Source organism: Astatotilapia calliptera, chromosome 5, assembly GCF_900246225.1.
Source record: "Astatotilapia calliptera chromosome 5, fAstCal1.2, whole genome shotgun sequence".
Taxonomy (NCBI): Eukaryota; Metazoa; Chordata; class Actinopteri; order Cichliformes; family Cichlidae; genus Astatotilapia; species Astatotilapia calliptera.
The window spans coordinates 36,030,456-36,050,999 of NC_039306.1; the positions used below are offsets into that span (position 1 = coordinate 36,030,456).

The following is a 20,544-nucleotide window of genomic DNA, read 5'->3' on the forward strand; positions in this document are numbered from 1 at the left end:
AGAAACAAGCCTCAGATAATTGGACCAAAGAAATTGACACACCTTTCAGCCAAGAAAACAATAAAAATATGCTTCTGTAAGTTCATTTTAGTTTAATGTTTCTTCTCCTTCTCGTATTTTCAGTTTTTATCTGTCACACTAACACCCAATACGCAAGCTTGAGCCTGAGGAGAGTTACTGACGATGGGATATTTTGTGGAACACGCTGACTCTTGGCTTGTTTCTTTAAGCCAAGAGGCAGCAAGCATTCCTTGTGAAATACAGGACAGTTAGAAAATATAAGGACAATAACGTCTTTCAGTCGTGTTTTCTTTGTGTACAAAAATATACTACCTTGGTTTAAAAATACAATCCAGAATATCTTAATAATTGTTTAACGAGTCTCCAGTACTACAGTCTATGGTTTTGCAACTTTCTACAAGTTTGTCCCTCGAGTGCCCCCGTAGAAAATGTCTGGGACGTAGGATGTAGGTGGTGGTCAGCCATATTGTCTCTGATACAGCAGAAATCATACACTGGCACGGGCGCACCGGTGAAGGAGGGAGGCGAGGACTCTTAGTTTGCAGAAGCCCTCATTATTTGGAAGCATTTCGGTCCTAGAACTGATCAAGGGGGTAAATACCAGCCAAATTTTGTGTTCACTGTTGATTTAGCAAAAACAGCTTTTCTGTTGGAATCTAATGTTAGCCATGATAAGGTTAGCAGGCTATTAGACAGGGCCTGCCCAGAGCCCATAAGTTAACGAAACCTCAATACACAGAAAGCAGTACCGGTCTTGGATTTAACGAACTAGATCAAGTGCTTGAACTATCGATAAACACAATATCCACCGCATTACATTTGACTTACCGAATGTCGAATTCAAACGAGTACGCAAATTATCTAATTGAAAGATAACATGACTCTAGTCCACGTTACCGTTATATCTAGTGTTGCGGTTTTCGGTGAAAGGTGGTATGCGAGCCTTGTGCAAAAGGTTAATTCAATTTGGCAATACTTAAATGTGCTAGAGGACTACTTAACTCCTCCATCTAGCTAAAGTTAGCGGGATTTCTATTGAACCCACGAGTTTATCACCGGTTCATCTGAAAAAAGGTCCCCGGTGCATGATTCTTCGTTGATTATAAGTGAGGGACGATTCATTTCTTAAAGTTAAGTTAAATTTAGGAATATATGCGGAAAGGTACATTCGGGATGTTTTTGTATTTACCCTATGTGGAAGACTGTGTCAATCACGTGTGAAAGAGAGAGCTAACGGTTTTTTTAATCCCCAATGGTGAGCAACCTATCAGTCAAAACGAAGGGTCATAAGCTGAAGTGATAACATCCAGTTGGCGTTATATACATTATGTTGCTTTTACTTGTTTGCCTGACATGCGTAAGACCTTGAGTGATATCCCATTATTATTATTATTATGGTTTCAACTCTAATGGAAAAGGTTTTCACAAGTTTAGCACTGTTTATGAGAATTTGTGACCATTGTTCCAGAAGTGCATTTGTGAGGTCAGACACTGATGTTGGACATGAAGTGCTGGTAAAGTTTGAGGCCAGTCAACTTCTTCTACACCAACTTAACTCATCCATGTCTTTATGGACTGTGTGCACTAGTGTGCAGTCATGTTGGAACAGGAATAGGCCATCTCCAAACTGTTCCCATAAAGTTGGGAGCATGAAATTTTTAAAAATGTCTTTTTATACTAAAGTGTTAACAGTTTCTTTCACTGGAACTAATGGACTCGTGAAAAACAACCCCACATCATAATTCCCCTCCAACGAATTTCACATTCGGCACAGTGCGGGACAATTCTGGCAACCACCAACCCTAGACTTGTCCATTGGATTGCCAAACAGGGAAGTGTGATTTGTCACTCCATGTCCAGCTTAATGCTTTACAGCGCTGTCTCCAATAATTTACATTGTGCTTGGTGATGTAAAGCTTGGGTGAAGCTGTTTGACCATAGAAGCCCATCCCATGAAGTAGGGGTGGGCGGTATAAATGGTATATGGTAGAAACGATATGAATTTGGCCAATTGTAGAGATTTTGACTACACCGCTCTACCGCGATAGCGCATGTTGATGGTGTCATCAAGCTGCACCTGTTTTGGTCGAAAGCATTGCAGCGGCTGCAAGCAATATTATCTGCAAATTACAAAAGTCACTGCTGTTTAGTTTTCTGTCTTCGTTTATGTTGGAAGTAGGGCTGCCACAAACGATTATTTTGATAGTCGACTAGTCACCGATTATTTTTGCGATTAGTCGACTAATCAGATCATCATCCATTGGACGTACAGCGTACAGCTTATTGCACCAGAAGCATCTGGTCTTATATAACTATCATTAGCTTACAGCTTGAAGTGTTTGTGCTAACTAAAAATAAAGACAAGATGGTAGTTTATTAATTTTTAATGAAATTTGCAGATTGTTTCGGTGAAGTTTAATAAACTCCTTGCTTTCTAAAATATAACAGGACACCGGAGTATATTCTCCAGCGTCTCACACTTCTGACAATCAGCTGTCTGCTTGACAGTTTTAGCTGTGCAAAAACTATAACTTTAATCTCAGCCAAACCGATTTACTCAGGAACAAATAAAATACTAAAGAAAGCCAAACAATAACATTTTTAAGTTATCTAAGTGACTTATATATATGTTTAACCTGACTAGCGAAAGACGGCGGTGGGTTTGAAAACGATTTGCCGGGAGTCCGGTGTTCTCACGGCTCTAGTTAGCCTTGCCCCCGCCTAGCTAACGAGCTAGTAGGTAACAGACGTCTCCGAAAACGTCGGAGCGCTTTTGAAAATACGTGGTGTCTTGATAAACTGAGCAGATATTTGAGGTTTACACAGCTACATTCTCGCCTGAAAATATGTTAAACGTTTATTTTGTGACCCAGAAAGAATAATAAGAGTAAAGTTAAAACTAACTAGCTGCCACCATTGTTGACAACTGCGCTGGGCTGCGCTATGAATTCTGGGACACAGCTTCTTCTTAACGGCAGCTGGCATCCTTGTACATGCAGTGCTGCCATCTTCTGTTTCAGTCCGTTATTACACTCTTAAATCCTACTACTCATTCCTGCGTCCTTTGTGATCTTACAAAGCTTCAAACGATGCGTCGACCATTAAATCAGTCGTCGACGATTTTAATAGTCGACATAATCGTGACTAGTCGACTAATCGTGGCAGCCCTAGTTGGAAGTGATAGCAGAGCTTCCCCCCCCCCCCCCCCCACCCGAAACCTCCCTGTCAGAATATGCTATAGCATGTTTATGTGGAAACTAGCGAGTAGGGGTAGGTGGTATAAACGGTATACGGTAGAAACAATAGAAATTTGGCCAACGGTAGAGATTTTTACTATACCACTCTACCACAATAGCGCATGTTGATGGTGTCATCAAGCCGCACCTGTTTTGGTCGAAAGCATTGCAGCGGCTGCATACAACATCTGCAAATTATGCCGGGCAACAGAAATAGCAAAGAGACGAAGTAGGGCTGTTCGATATAACGATATATATCGGATGACGATATAAAAACGTCTATCGTTTCATTTTAGCTATTGTTTGTTTCGTGGTGTCGCAAAATAAACTATTTACGGCAATATTTTTTCATGGTTTTGATGGTCACTGTAGTGGTTATATTAATTTCTTAAAATTCTCTCTTTCTCTTATATTTAATATAACCACACTACGGACAGACAAGCACCTGTTTTTATGCGTTGTGGTTAGCAACAACGACAGTAAAACCATCGCGTGTCCGCTTGCTTATGTTCCACATAAACCTTTCACAATAAAGCCCAAGATCCTGTTGAGGCTTTTCAAAATAAACTGAATCACGTGAAAGAGCAGATTATTTACGGATGAGAAGCAAAAAAGAGCCGCCAGGTGCTAAAAAATAAACCTTAGACTCAAATGTTAGAACAGGCTTTTCCCCGCAGCACGCCGTGTAATAAATACTCACAAAGAAAACTGCGGCCTTTACAACTTACGTCTAAAAATGTATCGTTTCATGCATCGGTTAAAACACTTGACACATGACGTGCAGCTGGAAACACTTCCCGCAAGACGAGCTGCCCAAGATTCACAGAATTTACAGAAAATTTTACATTTTTGTGATTTATATCGTTATCTGGACGATAGAATTCTTATATCGGGATATGAGATTTTGGTCATATCGCGCAGCCCTAAGACGAAGCACTTTTGGAATATGGGGAAAGACAAAAACTGTGCTTCCTCCACTTCCATACCATTGATTTATTAATGCTGAATTCTCTCGCAGCTGCTCTATTCCCATGTTGTTGCAGTTTATTAATGACTAACCTTTTCTCAGTTGTTCTCCTGACTGAAGTTTGGTCCGTTTACAGCATCCTGCCATGCGATTGCATTTGTTACCTAACCACCAGAAACCCTCACGTTAACTTTTATCGAGTGGAAAAAAGTTAATGTTCATCTTTCAGCTTCACTGTGCTAATGTTATGCTAACATAGATGTTTTGCTAGCGATCACGTAGGAGATCATTATATAGCAGCTAGCCCAACTTCAGTAACCCTACGAACGTCACTGCTGTTTATTTTTCTGTCTTCTTTTATGTTGGAAGTGATAGCAGAGCTGTACGTTTGAATTTTTTCAGAAATCTCTCAGTCATAACATGGCATATCGTGTTTAGTTGGTAAATAGCGAGCTAACTTCCTGCTAACTTCTAACTTTAAATTTAATAAATTCTGTTTTCATGGATGCCTGGATGTTAAACTTAATTGTTACACCTGGTAGAGCAGAACGCTGATCATTTTATTACAGATGAAAGAATTTAGACAGTTTTTAACTCTCAGTGATGCCGCAGTGTTCCTTTTGACTTTGGGACCTGACGTGGATGGCGTTTTGGACCCAGATTAGTGCGCAGGGCTCCTGACTACGGCAGCGGTGCGCCTTCATAGCTTACCAAAGTCATACTAAAAAAAATTTGACAGATATCTGCGCGCTGTGTACCACATAATATCGGTTCGAGGTCAGTAAGCACAACCAGAAGTCATACATAAGGCACACTGTCGATTTTTGAGAAAATTAAAAGATGGTAAGTGTGCCTTATAGTGTGTAAAATACGTTATACAGAAGAAAAGAATATATCGCTATATAACGATACACAAAATTCGGTTCGGTTCGATACTTTGGTGTCACGGTTTTGATATTTTTTTCGATACAAAAAAATGTTCATGCCTTTTTTAATTTGTCATTTATTAAAATTATAAATATATATTTTAACTCAAAAGTACAGTTTTTAAATTTAATGTTGCTGAAACAACAAAGTAATAAAAAAATTAACTGATCGAGAAATCACTCATCTTTGGAAAAGAGAGTTTATCACAGAGAAATGGCTCTTTCCAAAATAAAAGCTATACTATACGCTTCTTCTGGGCTATATTCTCAGCAGCATATTAAACATATCAGGTCCCCATAAGGAGAATCATGTGCTAACTTGGTGCATGGTGCAACTTCAGTGGTGTGGAACTGGTTTGGCTTTCGTCCGTCAGATACACACCAAAGCGCGTGCAACCGGACCGTCGTTATTACTGATCCGATCCAAAAATCTGTCAAAAAATGTTTTAGTACGACTTTGATAAGCTATGATATGCTATATATAAGCTGCACCGCTTGATGGATTGTCGGAGAATTACGGCTACCGTAGTCAGGAACCTCGTGGAGTGATACGTACTGTGGCTCAACATAATGTTACCGTATTGTGTGTGTATAACCTCTTTAAGTTTTGTGGATATTATACATGGTTATGCTCAGGATATGTTGGCCAATTTCCACTGTAAATGCCTTTTGGTTAAACTGTCAGCAAAGAATTTTCATTTGCACTGTTAAATTTTTATATAACTTTAATGCACATAAAAACAGCTGCGTGTTTAAGTGAAAATACATTGATGGATTTTTTTTTTCTTTTTTGCACTAATGAAGTTGTGGAGTTGTAAAGTATTTTGTCTTGCGTCAATTATACTGTCAGTTATATTGTTATCGCAAATTTTCAAATATATATTGTGATAAATATTTTTGGCCATATTGCCCTGCCCTATTTGGGATTAATAGCCCTTTTCACCTAGTACCTATTCGACTGACTACTGGGTTTCTGTCATCTGAGAGCGAGACGCATGACGAAAGCGCTACTGACTTATGAACTCGTGGCTAAAAAAAAATAGTACCTCGCTTATTTGGAGGTACTTTGGATTTAATAAACACGACCTTTACCAAACACAGGTACTCTGCAAAACTTGCCGGACACTCGTGGCAACCACCAGAGGAAACACAACTAATCTCCACCATCATCTTCAATACAATCACAGAGAACTGTTTGAAGAGTTCCAGAAAGACAGGGCTAGCCAAACAAAGGTTGCTAATGTTAAGACAAAGAGCACCGCAGTCCAACAGCCGTCTCTGTATCAGAGTTTTTCAAGTGGAACTCCTTATGAGAAAACGTCAAAGCGGTACAAAGAAATAACAGAGGCCATTACACATTTTTTTTGGCTAAAGACATGATGCCTATAAATACAGTTAGCAGGGAGGGCTTCACCAGTTCGCCATTCCACAAATGTACGAAACATGCCGCAAGACCGTCATGTTTGAACTAAGCCAAGCTGAAAACTACGCAAGCACTACAGACCTATGGTCAAGTCATACAACGGAACCATATATGAGTTTCACAGTGCACTTCCTCACCGAAGACTTTGAACTGAAAACACGGTGTCTAGAGACTGTGTATTTTCTAGACATAACTACTTGGTGAGTGGTAAAATGATGAACAACTGCACTGAGATCATTTGCAGTATAATTTAAGTTATGTTTATTTAAAACTAATTATAGAGATCGGGAAGGATGTCTTTCAGAATTCAAGCCTCAGAAAATCTTTTATGGGGGCAATGTTTCAATGTTAAAGTGCACTTTGTTGTTACACTGCTAATACAGCAGCTTTCTTTAAATAAAACTGTTGCAGTAAAACGGAAATTATGTATTTATTTATTTTTTGCTATTTATTTTATCAGAAGTCATATCGTTATCGCAATACTGATCACAGTTATCGCACATCGCAGGTAATCCACCTGTTGATGTCATGTTCTCTCTTAGGGTTTGGCCAAAACCATTTGACTAATTAATCACTTCTGTTTGTGTTTACTAGCTCCTTTAACCTTGAACTGAAACAGGCTAGCGTATGTTATCTTAACCAGATACCTTAAACCAGGTTTCTTTGATCATTAATTTTCTGTTCCAATCATTTTTTGTCAGCTTTCCCACCTTGCCCCTGGTGGCCCCTCCCCCCATCCTCAGGCAAAACCCCCCCCAACCCCATTCCCTTGTGGGATCTACCCCCTCACCCCTACCTCCCTCCCCCACCCCCTCTTCCTCCCCCCCAGCCTCCATCCCTCTGGCTGTCATACGCTGCAGTAAGATTTCCCCATCATATCCGCCAAGCTGTCGGACATGTCAGGACCCGTGCCAAGCCGGGCCCGAGTGTACACAGAGGTCAACACTCACCGGCCAAGGGAGTACTGGGACTATGAGTCCCATGTGGTTGAATGGGGGTAAATATTTTGACTTCTAGACAAATTTACACATGCTAGTTGAGAAATGTTCGTAACTGATATTTGGTTGCAAAATTACTGTATTTTACAGAAACCAGGATGATTTTCAGTTAGTGCGGAAGTTAGGACGTGGCAAGTACAGTGAAGTCTTTGAGGCAATCAACATCACCAATAACGAGAAGGTTGTGGTGAAGATACTCAAGGTAAAGCTGTACAAAGGCTTACTTTTATATCTCATGAAGTCATTATGCATCCTAATTCTTTTTCTTCGTTTATCCTTTAGCCTGTAAAGAAAAAGAAAATAAAGCGTGAAATTAAGATTCTGGAGAACCTGCGTGGAGGTCCTAACATAATCTCTCTAATTGATATAGTGAAAGACCCTGTAGTAAGTATCATAGTTATTAATGAAGAACATTTAAGGTCTTGTTCACAAGTACAGCAGAAATTATATTTTATTTGCGTTTTCTTTTTTCTGATTACATAATGTGTTATTCAGAAAAAAGATGCATTAAATTTTGGGATGGTGTCATTGTACCAATAGCACATTGAACCTACCACTTGTGCCAGCTTATTGGTTACACTTGGGAAATTTGTGTCTGTAAGTACTTAAATAACCACGGCTAGATAGATACATGTAAGCAGTTTTATAGTAATAAAATGTAGTGAGGGCTCTGTCCAAGCAGTGGAGCAACACATTGTGTCTGAGCCATCATGGTCATTCAAGATTTAAACAAATACAGATTAAGATTTCTGATTTAGAATTTTAGAAGTCAAGAGCAGAAGTACCCTGTTTATGAAATATCTACCCTATTGTAACATGTGGTTTCTGAGTACCTATTTTATTTATTTTTGGACAAACCTTCTGCGACCAGTTAAAAAAAAAATGTGTCCAAAAAGCAGAGGGTAGAAATCTCCAGAACTCATCTCCCTGGGTGAGAGTGGAGAATATCTTTCATGGTTATTTCTACTTAAATAGAAACTGATTTTAATAGAGCATCAAAGATTTAATAGTGAAAGTTGGTAGCTCTGATTCACACTGTGATTAGCATTATTTGTGGATATGGTTGTGCAGCCTATGGTGAGAGAGACCACAGTTTGATTAGACTTTTGATGTTTTATATTAAAACAAAATGTAAGGCTCACAGTGTGGCTGTCTGCTTGGCTTGTACAGAGATAGATTTAGTGCTTTTTCTTTGTTTCTTCTTCTTCTTCTTCTTCTTCTTCAATTGTTTGGATTTTGTATGAAACTGCAAACGAAAAATAAAGTACACGAAATGTCTCTCTTGCAGTCCCGAACACCTGCCTTAGTCTTTGAACATGTTAACAACACAGACTTCAAGGTAGGAACACACTATGATTTTTATTCTGTCGCGCATTTTATTGTAATATATTTCACCCTCCTTTCTTGGCATACTCGTTGTTTTACCATACACGTGTGTGTATGTGATGGAGGAATAGGATAGTCCAGTGCTATGTCTTCGGTGCCAGAAAGTCAACAGTCTTCTGGTTCTATCCTCAATCACTGGCACAGTGCTCCTTCTGTGTGACACATGGGTGCTGTCATTTAGCTGTAGGACTTTACCATTAAAAGGCTAATGATTTTATTTTTGGTATTCAGCAACTATACCAGACCCTGACGGACTATGATATTCGATTCTACATGTATGAGATCCTCAAGGTGAGTCCTCCAGCTCACTCTATGATGTGTCAAACTCAGAACGTTGTGATACATGTTTAGATGAAGACCTTTCACAAGACACTAATTCCCTGGAAAATGTTCTTTGACTGTGTTTTTCTTTGGCTTTTTATACTTGAATTCATTTTGTTATCAGCATTTTCCTGAAGGGAGAATCAACTAATTATCTCTAGCTCTTTTGGAAATCTTGGGAAGAAAAACTTAAACAGTATTTAACAAAGTCCCTTTGGTATTGTTTGTAGGCTCTGGATTACTGCCATAGCATGGGAATAATGCATAGAGATGTGAAGCCACATAATGTGATGATAGATCATGAGCACCGTAAGGTGGGTGAGAGATAATGTTGCTTCTGCAATGTAACAACATGATCAAGTTCATTGTCATTGCTGTTGTGCTTTTCTGTTTGCCTCTCTGTGTGGATTCCTATTCTTCACAGTCCCTCTACTGCATTCACAGGTTGAAGCACAATATTTTAATTTCCACTTACTTTACTTGTACTTAGTACGTACCCTGGTTCTGAGTGCTAATCGCTTAATTTCTTTGTAGCTGCGTCTTATTGACTGGGGTCTGGCTGAGTTTTACCATCCAGGACAGGAGTACAATGTCAGAGTTGCATCTCGCTACTTTAAAGGACCCGAACTTTTGGTGGACTATCAGGTATGGCAGTGAGGTAGTAGCGTGTGCTTTAGCGTTTTTCTGGAGTGCAGTTGGAGGTCTTTGTACTGTGGATACTGAATTTTGAGTCTTTGTCAGTCACTGAATGAACCTGTTGTGTCCAAAATTACAGTCTTGTTCCTTTTGCTAGGCTGTATTTAGAGCTGGGCGATAGAACGATAACGATATGTATCGCGATATAACTTTTACTCGATAGAGAAATTAAGCTATCGCGATAGACCTCGCCGCTCTTGTCCTCTTAAAAAAAAAAAAAAAAAGGTCAGCCAATCCAAATTAAGCAGCGCAGAGCCGAACCAATCACAGCCGCAGCGTCACGTCGCGTGACTTGTTACGTACAGCACAAGTGCCAAGCCGCACGTGTGTTTGTTTGGGAAACAGCCAGCGGGTAATGGAGCCAGCGCGTAATGGAGGAAATGAGTGTGCCGACTAGAAAAATCAACCGAGCGTGACCGAAGAGAAAACAGATGATGGTTCCAACGCCGGAGAGATTGTCGAACGGAAGAGCCATAGAAGTTCCGTAGTGTGAAGGTATTTCGGCTATTTCAAGTCTGACAAAAACAGAGTAGCGTGCACTGTAAATTGTGCCGAAAGCAAGTCTGGAAATACAATAAACTGGTGCATGCGTCACACTGTGCGCCACGTTATTGTTTCGGTGAAATGAATTTCTACAATACTGTTACTGTTAATTCTACTCTCTGCAGTGTTTAAATGCTTACATATACACAGTTACTGTCCCTCCACACATACGACTCTGTTCTGCTTCTATGCCCCAGCTTTGTTTACTTTTTCCCACCGAGGCTTCTAGACTTCTGATTGGCCAACATTTCTGCACGGTTAGGAATATAGTGCCACCTGCTGCTTTGGCATGTTCATAGCAGCGTTTTCCTTCATTTCTCCCTTTATGTGTGGACGGGATTATTTTTTAAAACGAAAACGGAAAATCTCCGTTTTCAAAAATACCCGTGTACGTGTGGACGTAGCCTCAGTCTCTGACTGGAAGCGCTAATTCGTCATTCGGCTTTTGTCAGACTAAAGTAACTGTTAAGACTGTTTGAAAAGCTAAGCTATACAACAAGGAGAGATTGAGAATTTCCTTTTAGTTCTCAGTTTATTTGATATTGACAAAGGTTAGTCAGTTTTGTCTGTTCTTCTGTAAAACAAACTAAGATTTATTTTTAGAATTAATATTTTGTTTCTAAGTGGAATTGACAATTTAGTCTGTTTCGTTTGTTCTATTTTGAAACTTAAACGCTTTAGCGGCTGCCTTTTGTGTAGTTTGCAATATTTGCCTTTATTTATCTGAAAAAGTCTCATGTTCCTTAAGTACATCTACCCTGTTGAACTTATTATGGGAAATAAATATTTAAATAAAAACAAGCTGCTGATTATTTCACATTTTACTTGTGAGCAACGGCACATTTAAATCTTACAAATATAGTTATTTGGCTTATATCGTGATAGATATCGTTATCGCCTGAAATGAAAAAAACATATCGTGATATGAAAAAATCTCATATCGCCCAGCTCTAGCTGTATTTTAAGTCAAATCAGTTTAGTTTTATTTATATAGTGCCAAATCATATCAAGTCACCTCAAGGTGCTTTATATTGTAAGGTAAATAAATAGACTTTGTAACAGATTTCAGCGAGTAGTGTTTCAGTCATCTTCTCTCATCTTTCCTCATCATTGGCTCTTCCACTGTATTCTGTATTCAGATGTATGACTACAGCCTCGATATGTGGAGCTTGGGCTGTATGCTGGCATCCATGATCTTCAGAAAGGAACCTTTCTTTCATGGTCATGACAATTATGACCAGGTGAATAAATCTAAGCTATTATTGTGTTTCCCTGTACTTGTTAATTTTAAAGATGATGAGTTTTATAACGCACATAAAGTATACACAGAATATTTATTTTGGCTGTTGATGTTTTCTGTCCTTCAAACTAGTCAACTACTGTAGTTTCTTTTTCTTTTTTTTTCTTTTTTTAAACGACTATTAAATTAATTCCCAGCAGGATTTATAGATATTACCGTGAGCTTTGTTTAATAGGGTTTTGATCTACTAAGTGTCTAGATGTTTTCTGTAAACAGCTGGGAAATAGATTTTATTATAGTGCATGTGTGTGATTGATGATTTCTAAATGACTGTTGCATGTTCTCCTGCAGTTGGTGAGAATAGCCAAGGTGCTGGGGACAGAAGACCTCTACGACTACATAGACAAATACAACATTGAGCTGGAACCTCGCTTCAATGACATTCTTGGCAGGTACTAGGTTCAGCTGAATTATTGTTAGCAAATACACCTGCGGCGGGGGGGGTGGTCATGTTGTCAGGTACATGGTTATTATCGTTAACGAAAACTAACGAAATAACGAAAAGTAGAAGTAAAAAAACATTTTCGTTAACGGAAATAAAAATAAAAACAAAAAAGGAAAACTAACTAAAGCTGTCATGAGTGTTCACAAAACTAACTAAAATTAGGGCTGCTCGATTATGGCAAAAATGATAATCACGATTATTTTCACTGAAATTGAGATCACGATTATTTGACGATATTTATTTAACCCTTTAAGACCTACTATAGAACCAAGTCCACCAGAGCTTATATTATTTTTTTTACATGCTGTAGTGCCATTTGTGGGAGCATTTCAAGTTGCTATACATCAATACAACTGTTATAGCCCATATTTTAATAATATGTATGCATTAAGTCCATAGTAATTACATAAATTGCAAAAAAGTGCAATAAACTACAAAAAAAATTGAAAATCGCTTTTGTTTTGTTTACATATATTTCTACTTGGAGAAATTTAAGAGGCTTATCCCTCAAAACTTTAAATACAATAAAGTTGCAAAAAATAGTTTACAACAACAGGAAATTTATTTTGAGTGTCTTCATAGTTTTATTTTGGAGATACAGCAATTTTTATATACTGCAGGAAAAACAAAAAACAATCCTATGATGCAAATTTGCAAAGAAAACAGCATGTGCATCATTTCGCTGTGGGAAGTGTTACGAACAGCTGATAGGAACGGCAAAGCGTGTTTCTGGAATATTATGTTTTTGTTCCTGCAAGCGCTTTTTATGCAGTTTTTGCAAAGCTATATGTGGAACGAAACCGTGACCGAGGACAAGCTGATGGCATCAGATGTAAGTACAACTCCTCCGGTTTCATATGGAAAACAAATTATTGCGCTAGCTTACACGGTTCAGGTTCTACAGGGATTTAAAAATAGTTACGCAAAACGGAGCGTGCTGCTCTGACCGGCTTTAAAGGGTTAACAATGACTTTAAAAAATAATATAAAATAGTGTGCAACACCACTGAAGTTTTTTTTTTTTAACTCTCTTTTCAACCAACGGCAGTCACTCTCCAAATAACTTCTGCTTAGCTTTCCGAGCTTCCCTCGGGTCCTCTTAATCAGCGGTCTCCAACCTTTTTTGCGCCACGGACCAGTTTATGCCCGACAATATTTTCACGGACCGGCCTTTAAGGTGTCGCGGATAAATTAGGGAGGGGCTAATAATCGGCTCAGTCATTTTTAATGATCGTTGAAAGCCCAGATCGTAATCGTGATTAAAATTCGATTAATTGAGCAGCCCTAACTAAAATTAACTGAAATTATAGCAAAAATGTGTTTAGTTTCATTGATGTGTGCGTGTCATACAATAGTCAAGGGTGAAAATGAAGTTTAGTTTCCAGATTTTTTTCTTGCTGTCTAATTATGCCAGCAGGTGGCAGCACGTTAGTTGAGTCGTCTGTGTTGCTGCTCCGTCCACGCGCAGAATCATGTCAGGAAAAGTCGGGAGAAAGCGCCAGAGTCCAATTTGGGATTACTTTGAATATGACTGTGTTTTGGATAAAACAAGTGTCTTGTAGTGGAAAGAGACAAATTATGAGGGACATTTCTAAAGGGGAAAAAATCCCACAAACCTTAAAGTGCACTTGAAAAGCTCACACAAGAAGGCTAACCTAGCTTACCTTGAGAAGGTAAGGGAGCACACTCAACCCTCATCCCCAGAAACAGAAACTAACCCCAGGCAGGCAGCGTGATGCATCCCGAGACAACAGGACTGGGATATCTACATAACTGTGTGAGTCAATTGCCTTCACAAAGTTTATCAATTCACTTGAACCAAAATTACGAACACCCGGTGCTGCAAGAGTTAATAGTGTCATTGGGGCCAAGATATACATTTTATAGTTGCCTGGTATCAATGGTTGTTCATCTGCCTTTATTTATTTATTTATTTATTTATTTATTTATTTATTTATTTATTTATTTATTTAACCCATAGGTGGGAATGTGAGTTGTCTGTCTCTGCGTGTTAGCCCTGCGACAGACAGGCGACCTGTCCAGGGTGCAGGGTATGGTAGCTGGAATAGCAACATACCCAAGAATAAGCAGAAGAGAATGACTGATATGATGAAACTGGGATTTTGTTACACTTAATTATTGCAAATACAACTAAAACTATAACAGAAACTAATCAAAACTAAACTGAAACTAAGGATTTTCAAAAAATAAAAACTAAACTAAACTAGCAAACAATTGGTAAAAACTAATTAAAACTGATATAAAATTGAAAATCTGAAGTCAAAACTAAATAAAAATAAAAACTAATGAAAATTGCAAAACTATTAAAACCCTGGTCAGGTAAATCTAAGATGGGTCAAATTGGAATTTCTTCATGGTTTGTGATATTCCAGTCAGAAACAAACACAACCAAACTCCACAAAGACTGAAATATCCACAAGAGAACAGAGCAATACAAAGAATCAATGTGAATAAAATTGTATTTATGTTGCACATTTTAAGTTAAATATCACAGTTCAAAAGAAGAGTTTTAGCTCCTGGGTGACTGATGATCCACTGAGTATATCTTCTCCACTCCCATCTTATTACTCATTCATGTGTGTATACCCATTTTGGTGGCCACAAAATGTTACAGAAATTTGTAATGGGATAATCTAAAGCATGAGTGTCAAACTCTGGCCCGTGGGCCATTTTTCAGCAAAACTTGTTTGAGTCAATAAGAAAAGATTGATTCTTATATTTTTTTTCAATAAATATTAATGTTAGCCTGCGACTTTGTTCCAGTTTTGAATTTTGACCCACTGTGATCTAAAGTGTTTACTGTTTTGTAAACTAATACAAACACAAGGCACTAATCCCCCCCACCCCAAAATAGGCATTCTCGTAAGCGGTGGGAGCGATTTGTCCATAGTGAGAACCAGCACCTGGTCAGCCCCGAGGCTCTGGATTTCCTAGACAAACTGCTGCGCTACGACCACCAGGCCAGACTCACTGCCCGCGAGGCCATGGATCACCCATACTTCTGTAAGCCCTCACCATCACCTCTGTGTCTATCTATGGTTATTTATTTTTTCTGCTAACAATAAAATGAAGGTTGCCATGACAAGAAGTAATTTATTTATTGTTTCTACAGTCCCTATTGGGAAAGATCAGTCTCGTGTGACCGGATCAGCCAACCTACCCAGTGGGAACCCTGCTGTTAGCACAGCAAACATGATAACTGGTGAGAACGCGCACTTATACTGATAGTATACTGGCCTACAATTTAAATCCCCATGCCTTTAAATCCATCCAAGTTTCTCTTTAAAAAAACAAAACTTATGGGTTTGTGCATCCTTGTGCTTTAGGTTTACATTTTCCTCAACTAATATGGCAGAGTTATTATGCATTAGCTTCATTAAGATGCATGTCAAAAATCTGGATGTCAGTTTACTGTCATGTAATGGGGCGGTCGTGGCTCAAAGAGTTGGCAGTTCGTCTTGTAACTGGAAGGTTGCCGGTTCGAGCCCCGGCTCGGACAGTCTCGGTCTGTCATTGTGTCCTTGGGCGAGACACTTCACCTGCCGCCTACTGGTGTTGGCCAGAGGGGCCGATGGCGCGATATGGCAGCCTCGCTTCTGTCAGTCTGCCCCAGGGCAGCTGTGGCTACAACTGTAGCTGAATGAATGTGAATGAATAGTGGCATTGAAAAGCGCTTTGAGGGCCCCGAAAAGCGCTATATAAATGCAATCCATTATTATTATTATTATTATTATTATTATTAAAAAGGGAGGTGTGTACCTGGGACGGCCATATTAAGGATATCCACTGTTGTCCTAAAGTAAAAATTTACTTCAGATTCGTAATATTACTTCCTGGTTTACCTTTGGTCACACACAGTGTGATTGCATTAAATTATGGATTTATTTCTTCTTGTACAGAACCAGTAGTTCAAATCCTTGGAATTGATAAAGCTGCCTGCTTTGCTTACTGGTTTCACTTGCAGTTGGGCAGTTTGTGTGCTGGAGGAGGAAACTAGTAGTGCAGTCTACAGCATAGATATGGGCATCACTTTTATTTCTATTGCACAAAAGGATCAGAGTGCAGTGGTAAATTTTAAATTGTTTCCAGGAAAGAAACAACTACATTATCCCATTAACACAACTGTGACTCTTTGTAAGCAGCTGCACACGCAGCATGCTAGCCACAGCTAGTCAAGAACCCAAAGCTGAGTGAATGCTGACCCCAGCCCAGCAGCCAGACCCTGAACTTCAGCAAAGTGATGAGCAGTCAGGCTGCAGCTTCTGTATCATATGTCTAAAGTAGAATTACTGTGGGCTGGGTTTTAATCTTTGCTTTGTGCTGTTGGCTTTATGTTCACACATAAATACTAAGAGAAATATCATCTCTGTCTTATTAGGATAGGGATTTGTGTTGCTGTGTGGGACTGTAACCCATAGGTTTATATTATTAAAAGGTAATTATGAGATAATACATTTCATGTTATTTTACAGAAAAAAACCCTTTCTCCTGGGAGTAAGAACTGTACTGCAGAACTGTTCTGTGTAATGTGTAATACATTACTTTTTTAAAATAATGACCCCAAAGCTGATACCTCCAACATGCAACACATTTGGCCACACAGCATTCAGTTAATTTGCACAAATGTCTTTGGCTACATTCACACTGCAGGCGAAAGCGCATCAAATCCGACTTTTTTGACCCTATGCAACTCGTATCCGATCATGGTGTGACAGTGTGAACGGCACAAATCCGATATTTTTAAATCCGACCTGGGTCACTGTCATATGTGGTACTCAATCCGATACATATCTGATGTTTTAGAAAGCGACTGCTGTTTGAACGGTCATGTCGCATTAAATCCGTCTTTTACGTCACTGACACAAGACAGACGCCGATTATCAGCGCCGGAGAAGACATCGTGAACGCTTCCTGGTCATCCAGTGTAGATGTCAGTGAAACTGTTTGGAAGACAACGTTGGAGAAACGTGAACATTTTATTTGTACTGTATAATCTGCAGATTCTGACAGAAATCTGCAGCTATCCTTTGAAGCACCGCTCCTCTAAAACAGCAGTAAGGATCATTATTAGGCCAAATGTAAATAACAAAATAACTTTATAACTTAAAGCAAAATTGGGAAACGTAAAGTCCGAAACAAGTCTTCATATTAAGAGCCATCAGTCAAACATACTGTTTGCTCTGGGTCTAAACTGAGCGCGTTGTGCGTGACGTCTTCTTTTGCGCATGCGGGCGCTTTGAGCGTTCACACTAGAGCACGTTTGCTGTTGCATTTTATTTGTAGTGTGAACACGCAGACAAAAAAAATCGGATTTGATCAAAAAATCGGAATTGAGCTTTAAGACCTGCAGTGTGAACGTAGCCTTTGATATGCAATGCGATGGTGGTGACTCTTCAAGCGGGTCAATGAGCACCCAATCAGAATCGATAATGGAATTGGTTAATTCTTATCGATTCCCATGCGAATTTTAAACTGTTGAAAAATTTCTGTCAGCTCCGAGGTAGAAATGCTAATATTCAGAGTGCTCGACTGTCCTGATGGTCTCATCTGGCTTCTCTCTCTCAGGTATCTCTGCCTTGCCAGCCTCTACTGCCCTGGGGCCTCTCACTGGCTCACCTGTCCTATCTGCTGCCACCAATGCCCTGAGCACCCCGGTGCCCGCTGCTGCTGGCGCCCCACAGTGACACCCTCACCCAGATTCACACTAAAAACACCCCCACCCCTCCCTGTGTTATCAATCTCCCACTTTCACCACCACCCAGTCAGGATGGGGGAGGGGTGTCTTAGCAGTTCTCTGCCAGCCGTCACCATATCCAACTTAACTCTGTGTGACTACGCTTCAGCAGCTGGAGGCAGCAGTTATCTTACAAAAAAGAGCTGTTTTCCCTCCTGTGAATGAGAGTGTTAACATGACATATGAAATGAATGTTGTTTATCTGGTATTTTTTTCATTTTGCCCCCAAGTATGTTTTGGGTGGTGAGACTAAGCAATGGTCATTCCTCCCCACTGTGTGTTTTAGTTTGGCGAGAGAAGGCACTGGTCAATAAGAATATCAGCAGAAGGTAAAGGGAGATGCTGGCTGTCAGGACCAAGAGGATATATATAGTTTACTACTGAGCAGCATCAAACACACAACCTAATGAGAACACTCATCTGACCTCCCCAGGAGAGTTGAAACACCCTCCAGATCACAGTATTTTGGTGCTGTTCTGTACCCCAGGTGTATGTAAACACAATGACACTTCAACACTTTCTCTGCCCGAGTAGCTTTGTCTTGCCTTTCTTACCAAACAAGATCACTCGACTTCTTTTGCTATGTGACTCCCTGTCACGTCATCCTCCTTTGTTTTGTTTTTTATTTTCTCTAATCCAAAACATTGTGGACTGCTGGATAAAAGTTCTCTACCATCAAGGTGTCTGTTCGACTCAAGTGTTGTTGTGCGATCTTTTAAGAAGCCAGGTAAGGGTCATTCAGGTTCTCAAAGAAATGGTTTCTCTAAATGTGCTGCTTTCCAGTTCCTTGAAATACTTCAAGATCTAACCAAAGTTTACTCAAGTTGTTTGGAAGAAGAGGCTGACCAATTGCTTTTTTTTCCCTTCCCCTCCAGTGGGAAGCTAGTAGGAGTTGCTCACAGAGTGGACAGTGTGATATGTGTAGTGAATGAAATGAAAACATAGGACATTGTCATTTGCTGGTAGGGCTGTCACAATACCAACAAAATGAAGTACAGTGATGTATATCTTCTTTTTTTCTTTTACTTTTTTTGGAACACCTTTGTGCTTTAAAGCCACATGCGAGGATTTGTATTTGTGTAATCACGTCACAATCAGAGGAGGAACATTGTTGGCCCTCTATGTTCCTCTGCTGAACTTTTTATGGAGCTGAAGAACAAGATGAGGGGCTGTCATCAACTCTCTTCACGTGCCTCTCCACAAATGAAACGGAATTGAGACGCAAGTGCAACCAGAAATGAAAGCAAAATGGGATAGACTCCCATTTATTTGAAAAGGAGTGTGCTTAAATGAGGGAAATGCACCCCTTAAAATCCAGAGTAAGTAAAGTAAATTAAGATTAATGTTGCATTGCGTAGGGCAGGTATAATCCTTTCACTGAGACAGCCCTACCTGCTGGTGACTGTTAGAGAAAAGTTCACCTCTCATGTATAGTGAGTGACGTTTTTGAAGAGTCATGCAGTTTGTTGGCTTTCACCAACACGTTGAGGGAAGCAGTGGAGTATAATAGCATTTGAAAGATGGTTTCCCGTAATGTTTTAGTGCCAGAGTTTGGAAGTGCAAGTTTTAGATCCTGCTGTACATACGCCTTTTTTCCATTTCAAAACCTGAAAATGCAAATAAATCAAAACATGTATACATTGACCCGACAATGGAGCAGTTTAAATCCCTACATCACTGTATATATTTTTCTGTCCTTATGTAGAAGACTAGTATTTGAGAATATTTGTGTAAATAAACATGTGTTTTATTTATCAGGTAAATCTGTCTGATTCATGTCTCTCATGATTACACAGACTTGGGCTGCTACAAATGCAACATCTGGATGTCTTGCCACAAATGCTCTAAATTAAGAGTTTAAGAAAGATGCACTGATGCTAAATGAACACTGAAAATATAAATATGGAAAAGAAATATTTGTGTATCCCAAAGTGCAACTTCAGTTTTGAAAGGTGTTGCCATCTCGAGTTCAGTGTGTACAACTCTGTCCTACAGCAACAATGACTAGGATGCCGTTTCTACTAGTGGTTAAAATCTACTACCTCTCTGTGCAAAAACAAATCTTTGTGTCCAGTTGAAGTGGATGCTTTTCTTCAGATGTTGCACAATATCAAGAATTTGAAGCCTGTTCACATGGATAGAACACAGTTGTTTTTCCTGCCATTAATTTTCCTTTTTCCATTAAAAAAGTCTACCATAAGGATGGGTCCGCTTATAGGCCCAGTTGTGATAGAATATAACCCCCCCCTCCACACACACACACACACACACACACATGCTTCTGTTGTAGATGGTGGGAAAACAGTTATTTTGGTGTAGTATGAAAGATTTATTCAGTAGGACAAGCTGTAAAATCTATGAAAACAAAAGCCCAAAAAAATTTGCCGTCCTCCACATTTTCCGAAGACTTAACATCTTAAAGTTGATATTTTGAGGTAAACAAGCAAACCTTTTGTTTAACAGTCCCCTCTCATCCCCACTATCCCCTGCATCTGGATAATGTAGTGGTAAGACTAGACACCTTTGGA

The 20,544-nt window shown here is 39.4% G+C and overlaps 1 protein-coding gene and 1 non-coding gene across 3 annotated transcripts; both read left to right on the forward strand.

The window, feature by feature from the left end:
* Positions 1-446: 446 nt before the first annotated feature.
* On the forward strand, positions 447-18,695 carry LOC113023052 (casein kinase II subunit alpha). 2 transcript variants are annotated; one of them, XM_026169119.1, is made up of 13 exons: positions 447-614; positions 7,275-7,570; positions 7,662-7,773; positions 7,854-7,955; positions 8,860-8,910; positions 9,189-9,248; positions 9,509-9,592; positions 9,813-9,923; positions 11,657-11,758; positions 12,109-12,209; positions 15,137-15,285; positions 15,395-15,484; positions 17,848-18,695. In XM_026169119.1, the coding sequence occupies exons 2-13, from the start codon at positions 7,470-7,472 to the stop codon at positions 17,964-17,966; spliced, it is 1,182 nt and encodes a 393-aa protein (XP_026024904.1). In that variant the 5' UTR covers positions 447-614; positions 7,275-7,469; the 3' UTR covers positions 17,967-18,695. The 2 variants fall into 2 exon arrangements, with proteins under 2 accessions (XP_026024904.1, XP_026024905.1); XM_026169120.1 differs by lacking the exon at positions 447-614 and adding an exon at positions 6,048-6,773.
* Positions 8,967-9,103, forward strand: LOC113023114 (small nucleolar RNA SNORA57). Its single transcript, XR_003272508.1, has one exon. It is a non-coding gene; the product is annotated as a small nucleolar RNA SNORA57 (small nucleolar RNA).
* Positions 18,696-20,544: the final 1,849 nt, after the last annotated feature.